Source organism: Carassius gibelio, chromosome B18, assembly GCF_023724105.1.
Source record: "Carassius gibelio isolate Cgi1373 ecotype wild population from Czech Republic chromosome B18, carGib1.2-hapl.c, whole genome shotgun sequence".
Lineage (NCBI taxonomy): Eukaryota > Metazoa > Chordata > Actinopteri > Cypriniformes > Cyprinidae > Carassius > Carassius gibelio.
In genome coordinates, this window is record NC_068413.1 from 442,710 (window position 1) to 452,709 (window position 10,000).

The window sequence follows — 10,000 nt, forward strand, 5'->3', positions numbered from 1 at the left end:
CTTAACAGCATTTTTGCAAGTTACATCCAAACACAGCCTTCATAAATGATAGAAGAAGATGACTAGATATTGAGAACTTATCCAGGATGGTTCTGAAGTGTCCTGATGGATATATCTCCTGCTCATCTGATGCTCTGCTATCTGTTCATGTGACTTTATGGTTATGGCTCATAAAGCGCTTTAGCTCGTGTTTAAAGTCCACAGGAGCTGCTCATCGTTCACTCCTCAGGAGTCGCTGCTGTTTCATGAGTGTGTGTGTGTGTGTGTGTGTAGGATGGGCTTCCTCCTCAATCAGTCCGGTCATCTTCATTCTCACGGCCACGCCCACTCTCATGGCCACGCCCACTCTCACGGGTCACCGGGGCGGGGTCAGGCTCAGGGTCAGCGGGGTCATGGCAGTCTGGCGGTGCGAGCGGCCTTCATCCACGCTCTGGGGGATCTGGTTCAGAGCGTCGGTGTGCTCATCGCTGCCTACATCGTCAGGTTTAAGGTACGACCTGCTGATCTCGTTCTGTCTGTGTCACATGTCTGAACTGAGTTTACGATGATAATAACACTGTGTGTGTGTGTGTGTGTGTGTGTGTGTGTGTGTCAGCCGGAGTATAAGCTGGCTGATCCCATTTGTACATACCTGTTCTCCATACTGGTGCTGTTCAGCACATTCCAGATCATCAGAGACACCGGCATCATTCTACTGGAGGGTGAGACACCTGTCTGTCTGTCCGTCTGTCTGTCTGTCAGTCTGTCTCTCTGTCCATCTCCATCTGTCTGTCTGTCTGTCTGTCCATCTCCATCTGTGTGTCTGTCCGTCCGTCCATCTGTCTGTCTGTCTGTCCATCTCCATCTGTGTGTCTGTCCGTCCGTCCATCTGTCTGTCTGTCCGTCCGTCTGTCTGTCTGTCTGTGTGTCTGTCTGTCCATCTCCGTCTGTCAGTCAGTCTGTCCATCCGTCCGTCTGTCTGTCTGTCCATCTCCATCCGTCCGTCTGTCCGTCTGTCCATCCGTCTGTCTGTCTGTCTGTCTGTCCATCTCCGTCTGTCTGTCCGTCCGTCCGTCCGTCTGTCTGTCTGTCTGTCTGTCTGTCTGTCCATCTCCATCCGTCCGTCCGTCCGTCTGTCTGTCTGTCCATCTCCATCCGTCCGTCTGTCCGTCCGTCTGTCTGTTTGTCCATCCATTTGTATATCTGTCCATCTCTCCGTCTCAGTCTGTTCATCCGTCTGTCCGTCTCTCTGTCTGTCTGTCTCTTTGTCTGTCCATCTCTCCATCTATGTCTGTTCATCCGTTTGTCTGTCCGTACATTTGTGCATCTGTCTCTCTGTCTGTCCCTCTGTCTGTCGGAGTGTAGTGTGAGTCTGGAACAGTGACGGGGTGTTGTGTGTTGCAGGTGTTCCCCGTCACGTGGATGTGTCTGGAATCAGAGCTGATCTGCTGAAGCTGCAGCATGTGGAGTGTGTGGAGGAGCTGAAGCTCTGGGCGCTGACGGCCGATAAAACCGCAGCCATCGTTCACCTGCAGCTCGGTGAGTCGCTGATCGCTAACAACAACTACGGCAGAATCATGACACTAAAAATAATTCTTTACACAAATGTTCAAGCCACTTTTAACTAGTTCATAAACTCAGTTTAATGAATTCTTCTACTTTCTTGATATAACCAGTATTGAGCCTTAGGTAATCAGATAACTGTTTCAAGTATCAGAATCAGAAATACTTTATTAATCCCCGAGGGGAAATTTGGATTGTTTCCACAGCTGCACTTTGGGAGTAAGTTCAGAGGTGTTTCCTCCAGCCTGAGACTTATTCTTTACAGTTTTGGTGTGAAAGGCCCTTTACAGTCACCAAAAATATAACTTTTGAGTTATTATGAGAAAAAAAAACAAATAAACAAGCCCAGCTCAGGTGACAAATAGTAATGCAAAAGTTGCAATGCATTACTTTCCATAAAAGTAATACTAGTTACTTTTCTGTGGAGCATTGCATTATTGTAATGCATTACTTTTAAACGTAACTTTCCCCAACACTGGATTTACGTATAGTTTCTGAGCATTACAGAAGGTTGTATAACACTATACTGAGATCAGTTTCCATCATGACTGTGGACTAATGTTTTGCATCTGCCTCTGCTGTGTGTTTAGTGCCGGGGATTGTGGGTAACTGGGAGGAAGTGCAGTCAAACGCGCGGCGGCTGCTGATGACGTCACACGGCGTGACACACTGCACAGTGCAGCTGCAGACGCACAGACAGGGGGCGCCACAGTCCTGCACACACTGCCTCACACACAGTGCCTGAACACAGCCTGTCTCTCGCTGTCTCACACACACACACACACACACTGACACACACACTAAGAGGACGAGAGAGAGACGGGGACCCAGCAGGGTTTTAATGATTGTCTAGCAGCTTTTTCTATAATGAATATTGACCTCATTTTGATAAACTTTAATACTGACGTGCACACAGCAGGACCGGGACCCGCTGAAGAACGTGGACAGATGGAGGGACGCCTGTGTCTGTGTGTCTTGTGTGTTTTGTGTGAATCTCATGAAAACATGTCCGGGTTGAATTACAGTAACAACATCAGAAGAAAAACAGACGTTTACTTGTTTTGCTTGAGCTGAATGAACCCTACTGTTTTTCTTTTGTTTTGCAGCTTGACAGTATTTAGTTAATTTTCAGTAATGTAGTGCATTTGGATTTACCCCTGAAGGGTTTTGATTCTCATTACTGTAATTTTATTAAAATCTGCATGAATAAAGGGCAATGCAACACATACATGATGTAGAAGTACTTAACAAATTAATATTTCATGTTTCACATTAAAGTGGTTAGGTGTTTAAGTTTGCATGATAATATAACACCGTGCGAGAAGCAGGCTTTGTTTGAAATATATCTGGTGAAACATGATCTGACAGCACTGAAATGTGTCCTTAAAACAATAAATAGTGCACACGTTTGCAGAATCCCTCATCTAGTAACTGACAATCACAGTTTGACGGGACGGACTGTAGTTTCACTCGCGTCTCACTGAAGTTTTCTGCATTTCAGACATTTATAATCAATATGTGCCAACATGATCAATACATGAAATGACATGAAATGTCTCTTTTTATCTTTGTATTTGATTTGTTTTTGATGATTGCAGATTGAATATGATTATTATTTAACGGTCACTGACTGTCATCAGTATTTGGCCGCTTTGCCTTTTTATTATTTTTATGGTTTTGTTTTGTTTTGGAAACACGGTGTCAGTGAAGGTTCAGTCTTTCTCTGTGTTTTATGTGGGTCTGTGTGTCTGAGGGCATCAGGATGATCGATGTTCACTGACTGCTGAAGCGCTTCAAATAACTTGAAATAAATACATTTTAAGCCTCTATTCGCTTTCATTTGTGTTCTGTCTGGGTTCATGTTTCGGATGGTTAGACTTCATCCTTTTCTCTTTATTTTTCTTTTTTATTAGTGAAAGTTTGGGCAAAACTTGTAATTGAACAAAGGATGAGGGTCTTATGTGTGTGTGTGTCCTGTTTGCTCTTTATTGATGTTTTCATCAGTTGTATTGTGATTTGATGACATCACAGTGAGGTGTGCTGTGTCGCTTGGCAACAGACGTGTGAATGCTGCTGTTGCTAGGTGATGACCTGTATGGACAGTGACTTACAGTTTTAGTTTAAGTTCTGTGCGTTTCACTCAAGGACACAGAGAATCAGACAGGAAGTGTTCTGAAGATTAAAATTAAAGGCATAGTTCATCAAAAATAAAAAGTGCTCACTGTCAGGTCATCAGAGATCAGGATGAGTTTGTTTCTTCATCAGGTTTGGAGAAATGTAGCACTGCATCAGTGTCTCATCAATGGATGCTCTGCAGTGAATGGGTGCCGTCAGAATGAGAGTCTGATAAAAACATCCCAATAATCCACAGCACTCCAGTCCATCAGTGAACATCTGGAGAAGACACAAGATGATTTTAACTCAAATACATAGAGTCTATAATCCAGAATAACACTCTCATTCTGACGGCACCCATTCACTGCAGTGATATAATGCCACATTTCTCCAAATCTGAATCTAATTTTGGATACCCTAAGGTGAAATAAGGGTAAATCACATTTTTTAAATGTGTCTATTTTTTTAATACGTTTTTAAGAGGAGCTACAAAGTTGAAGGCTGATGAAATATAGCAGATAAAACTCTTTTTCTTGTCCGTTCTTCTTCGTGCCACAGTTATGACGGTTAGTCGTTAACTTTCGGTCTCCAGCTGTTGCGTTGTGCTTGTTGGTTCAGAGCTCTTTTTCAAACACTTCCTGATCATATGATGGGCGACATCAGCACAAGACACTGAGTCACGTACACACACACACACACACACACACACACACACACACACACACACACACACACACACACACACACACACACACACAGGACATGACAGACAGGTCCTAACCAGTAATGAACAGACTTACATGTGGCTGGAGAATGTGGGCTGATGGGAATGTTCATGATGCAATCGACTTCATGACGGTGTGTTTGTGTTTCTAACACAATACTGGCTGCGTTCACCACACACACTCACACACACACACACACTCATCAGCCTCTCTGTGTGAAGACCTGTGCCCTTCAGGTCAGATATCAACGAATGTTTTGTCAAACAGGAAGACGGAAGCAGGAAGCACCGAGTTGTTTGGAGACCTCAGCAGCACTTCCTCTTTAATTATATTACAAATTAATAATGACTCTGTGAACTGTCAGCAGGTTTGATTTATTCTCCTGTTGTTCTGGCTGAAGGAAATGAGATGAGCGTCACTGGACAGATCACTGGCTAATCTGAAACCACTTGAGATTAATTAATCTGCTAATTAATGTATCCAACAAGACTGCACAGGAAAGACAGATTCATTCTTAATTCATATCATACATTTATTTCAGTTTACGCCCAGTACACACAGTTAAAGGCACAGTGCATGTTTAAAGTACAATCCAGTGCATGCAGACACAGAGTTCAGATCCCCATTAAATGAACATGGACACTGAGAGGAGATCATCTGGTCAGTTTCTTCACCAGCTCCAGCTCCTCCACTGGTTTCCACTGCTGGTTAATGGTTATGAGCTGAACAGAGACACAAACACCTGTTCATGTTCCTCAGCTTTAACATTCAGAGCATCTCCACAGTCTCAAAGGTCATGTCTTTGAACTTGATGTTATTGCTGTTTACAATCTACAGGTACGCAGCCTTAAACAATGATTTAATGTATATTTGACTGCTGGTTATATTATCATAACACATTACTAACAGTGTTTCTTACCTTCTGGGGTTTCGATGGATCTAATGTCTCCCACGGCTCTGGGTTTCTGGTCTTGTTTAAACTATAAAAGTCAAGAGATTTTATGAACACAGCTTTTGTATTATCATACATTAAATATGAACTTCCTCAGGTAGTTCCATTATATGTGTTGAATTTAATACTTTACATTTCTCAACAATAACTAGTAAAGATATTGCTTATTATTAACCCCATAAATAACTTCTATCTGATTATTAAACCTGTAATAAAGCTAAGTTTCTCACATGACGTCCGGTTTGGTCAGTAAGAAGTAAATCGAAGCCGTTGTTGCTCCAAGTGCAGCACATCCCACAAACCCAATCAGAGGAATCAACTAGAAGAATAGAAAGTATAAACTCAATTAAACAGGTGTATGATGATGATGATGATGATGATGGTGCTGATGAGAAGTCTTCCTCACCTCCTTCCTTTTCATGAGCATTTGTAGAAATCCTCCATGCATCTTTCACCTGCTACAGTCAAATTTCCTAAAGAACTACATTCAAAACGATTCCATTTAGAATGAGACACAGTTTGAGAGTCAAACAAACATCAAACACGAGTATTAGAGTATAAGAGTCGTGATGAGGATGAAGAGGATGATGAGAGAACACACACCTGCTGAAGTTGCGATGTAGATTCAGCATCATTCTGACTGTGTCGCTCTTATAACACAAAGGAGACGAGTTTATTGGCACGTACACACACACACACACACACACACACACACACACACACACACACACACACACACAGCATCACGCGCTTCACCTTCATACTGAAACTATGAGCGCATCTGTGCTCTTAGCGCCCTCTGCTGGACTCAAACTCTACACATTCTTATAGTGACTAGATATGTGCACAGTACATACAATAGAAATAACAAGTGCATTATTGCTGGCATGGAACATGTTTTATATATATATATATATATATATATATATATATATATATATATATATATATATATATATATGAGTATCCAAGCAAACGCGTCGTTTTATCGTAGCAGCGCGTCTAACAATGACTTTCACTGATGCTGCTGTGTCGTGAAGGTCACCACGAATCATAACATTGTTTCTATTTATCTCCGCTTGAGGGCCTCGGGCCAAAATAAAGTGACAGCTGACGTGGTGACGTAAAGCCACAAGTTTTAAACCATGTTTTTTTCCTTCAAAAGACTTACACTGGGACTGTTTGTGAATCATGATGCTGTATTATTCTAAAAATGTATTATACGCAGGGCTCGAACTGAAGGGGATCGCATCCACTTAAAAAAAAGAGTCAAAAAGCATCCCCTTGGTATCCCCCCCAATCCCCCAACCATCCCCTTGTCAAAAAATCCTATTGGAATTTCACTTTGTCCTATTGGATCCTACTGGATTCTTAAAATCCTATTGGACATTCTGATTCATTTTAATGGAATTTCACTTTGTCCTATTGGATCCTACTGGATTCTTAAAATCCTATTGGACATTCTGATTGATTTTAATGGAATTTCACTTTGTCCTATTGGATCCTACTGGATTCTTAGAATCCTACTGGACATTCTGATTCATTTTAATGGAATTTCACTTTGTCCTATTGGATCCTACTGGATTCTTAGAATCCTACTGGACATTCTGATTCATTTTAATGGAATTTCACTTTGTCCTGTAGGATTTTATTTGATGTTTAGAATCTTATTGGATATTGTGTTTAATTTAATGGGATTTATTTTTTTCATGTGATCTTTTATTGATTTGTATTGGACATTGTGATTTTCAAGTGGAAATTCACTTTGTCCTGTAGGATCTTCTGTTAATTACTTTTTAAGAGTAACTTAACTTTTTTAGAGTAGCACTGTGTATGTGTGTGTGTGTGTGTGTGTATTTGTAACCCATACAAATGCAGCCTACATATACACATATATATATATATATATATATATATATATATATATATATATATATATATATATATATATATATATATATATATATATATATATATATATATATATGTGTGTGTGTGTATATATATATATATCAAAATACAGTAAGGAAAATATTTTAATTGATATAATATCCGAATAAGTTAAAATGTATTACATGTGACTAAGAATTCATAAAAACACAATGGTATTGTGACAATACCACAATAATGGTATTGTCGTGACGCTTCCCCTTTAAGAAATCCCAACGTAGTAGCGCGCGTGACACTGTAGCGTGCATAATTTGAACGGTAACGGTCAGGTGAGGAAGCTGAGACATCGAGTGATTAACGTTGTTAAACTTGTTAAAAATGTATTGAAAGACTCTAAAAAGGAAGAAATAATTATACTTATCTGAGCTGCATCCCAAACGAACAATTTTGGTTGAAGTAATTATATCTGTTGCTGAGTTGTTGATCTAGTTAACGTTACTGTATCTGCTGTTTGCCATTAACTTTAGATAGCAAAAGCTAATTTAACAACTGATATTAATGAAATAATAATGTATGCCATTTATAATAAAATGTAATTGTATAAAACACTGAAGTAGCGAGTACAAAATGCCTGTTCTGCCAACATTTTGAGCGTTTTGAATTGTGCTTTACGGTTTTGTGTACGCTTTATTTGTATTGATGGATTAATATGTTCTGTTGTGCAGGTTAGGTATGTTCCAGTTAAAAAGTTTGACATGATACAGTTCTCCCGTGATATTTGTGTGTACATGAAGACACGCATGACAAGAGAATAGATGGCGTCTTCCGTTATTACTGTCAATCGAAGCAATGAGTCCAGAAAAATTTAGCAGATTTACCGGCGTAATATTTAACACTCGCGTTTGTCATTCCTGAAATGGTAAATGTGGATGTTTGGTCCTCTTAGATTAACAAAGATTTTCTTCAAATTGTGAATAGATTTTGTAGAGAAGCTGAGAAAAGTGCTCTCCCCTTAAAGCACAGTACGACTCGAAATGACTGAGCTGGCTTATCTAAAACCAGGAAGTAATCGTGCATATGTTCATTTGACAGAGCATTAGTGATTGCTTTGGAATATATTTGATACAATATATTCGTTTTTTTTTTTCTCTGTTTTTACATTACACACAAATAGTACTTTATTACATGAAATTAACAGTTTAAGTTCCCTTTGAGGTGTATTATACTGAGTTACAATATCATATTCTACATATTGTTTGATGTTTTATTGTTCTGTGTTGTGATGTGATTGTATTTGCTATTATTATTATTATTGTTACAGTAAAGTGTTATTTTTATATTCAACTTCTGGTCTCCTGTATACACTTTATATGTTCCTCCTCACTCTAGATATGTTCCTCTCTTTTTGGGTCTAGAACTGGTTTAGTGTATATTTACATTGGAAGCACAAGTGCTACATATTGTGTGTGTGTGTGTGATCAATCCATTATCAGTCCCTTAGAAATTTTTGCACTAATGCTGTATTGCTGCACAAATCACCTCTTATGTTTTTTACAATGTTACTGAAGGTTGTGCAACGTACAATGAACAATGTCTACATCAGGGTGAGTTTAGGCAAACTGCAAGTACTATTTGTTCATAAAACAAATACAATGGAAAAGTGTACCTTTAGAATAAAAAAAAAATCCCATATAAACAGTCACCCAACTGGATCCCATTAAAATCCTATAGGACTGATCCTACAGGATATTTATGTCTTGTCCTACAAGACTATTCCTATCAGAATCCTGTAGGACTGGTTCCAAAATATGATAGAAAATCCAATTAGAATCCTGTACAGTTTTCTTATTGGAATCCTTTAGGATTTTTTGACAAGGGTCAGAATGATATGTGAAAAAAACTTACCATGAAAATGAAATGTAAAAATTATCTGAATTACTTAATATAATTCACAAACTAAATATTGTCATTGTATTAATATTAAACATTGTCCAATCAGAACTCGCTAGTACTGTAACGAGCTGCTCACGAGCGGAAGCAAGTTTTCGTCATTTTTCGCGCTAAATGGTTCAAATGCAACTTTTGAAATTCTTTAAACAGAAAGCAACAGTTAAGGTATGTTTTTCCTTGATTATAATTAAAAGATATTCCCTGACATTATGTTATTGTGCTGGAGAGACGATAGTAGAGCTGCAAAAAACAAACAAAAACATAGAATAGCCCTACAGTTAGAATGGCCTTATAATTCAAGTAATGAAAGAAAAAATACCCATGTATAGTTTTTAAGTTTTTATATTCCTTGCACAAGCAATGTATTTTTCTGAATATCTACTAATATTTCTGCGGGAGCACAAATGTACTATTTATTTTATACAACAGTGCAACATGGTGTTTCGTTCCTTGAAAGAATCAGATTCGGAACGAACCGAGTGAGTCGGTGATTCAACAGTCCATTCAGATGATTCGTTTCTAATTAAACCTGACGTTCTGAAAGAATCGCTTGATTTGAATCATTCAGTTAATAATTTATTAACACTTGGAATTGCTGTCACCTGCTGGCCGTTTTATTGTCATTATTATTTACCATGACATTCCTAAACCATGCACTACCAGCACAAAAACCCATTTAGCGAAATTCCTCAAGGTCAGGCCCCAGAAGGGAAAAAAGCTTATAAACAACTGTTCATTTAATTAGCGTCATTTTTCATAAATTTCATTAAATAGAACCCTTTTTGAAACACATATTAAAGTCATTATGTAAAACTATCGGATTTTA

The 10,000-nt window shown here is 38.9% G+C and overlaps 2 protein-coding genes across 2 annotated transcripts in view; one reads left to right on the forward strand and one right to left on the reverse strand.

Moving 5' to 3' along the window:
* slc30a4 (solute carrier family 30 member 4) overlaps positions 1-3,369 on the forward strand; it is a 7,081-nt gene extending 3,712 nt beyond the window's left edge. Inside the window, exons 5-8 of the mRNA XM_052582637.1 lie at positions 274-490; positions 596-701; positions 1,384-1,518; positions 2,133-3,369. Of these exons, the coding sequence (XP_052438597.1) occupies positions 274-490; positions 596-701; positions 1,384-1,518; positions 2,133-2,287 (613 nt within the window). The 3' untranslated portion in view covers positions 2,288-3,369. The remainder of the gene's footprint in view (positions 1-273; positions 491-595; positions 702-1,383; positions 1,519-2,132) is intronic.
* Positions 3,370-4,893: 1,524 nt separating this feature from the next.
* Positions 4,894-6,028, reverse strand: cb18h15orf48 (chromosome B18 C15orf48 homolog). Its single transcript, XM_052582655.1, has 5 exons — positions 5,938-6,028; positions 5,741-5,815; positions 5,565-5,653; positions 5,302-5,362; positions 4,894-5,104 (listed from the first exon to the last, which is right to left on the reverse strand). Exons 2-5 carry the CDS (start codon positions 5,780-5,782, stop codon positions 5,036-5,038), a joined length of 261 nt encoding a protein of 86 aa, XP_052438615.1. The 5' UTR covers positions 5,783-5,815; positions 5,938-6,028; the 3' UTR covers positions 4,894-5,035.
* Positions 6,029-10,000: the final 3,972 nt, after the last annotated feature.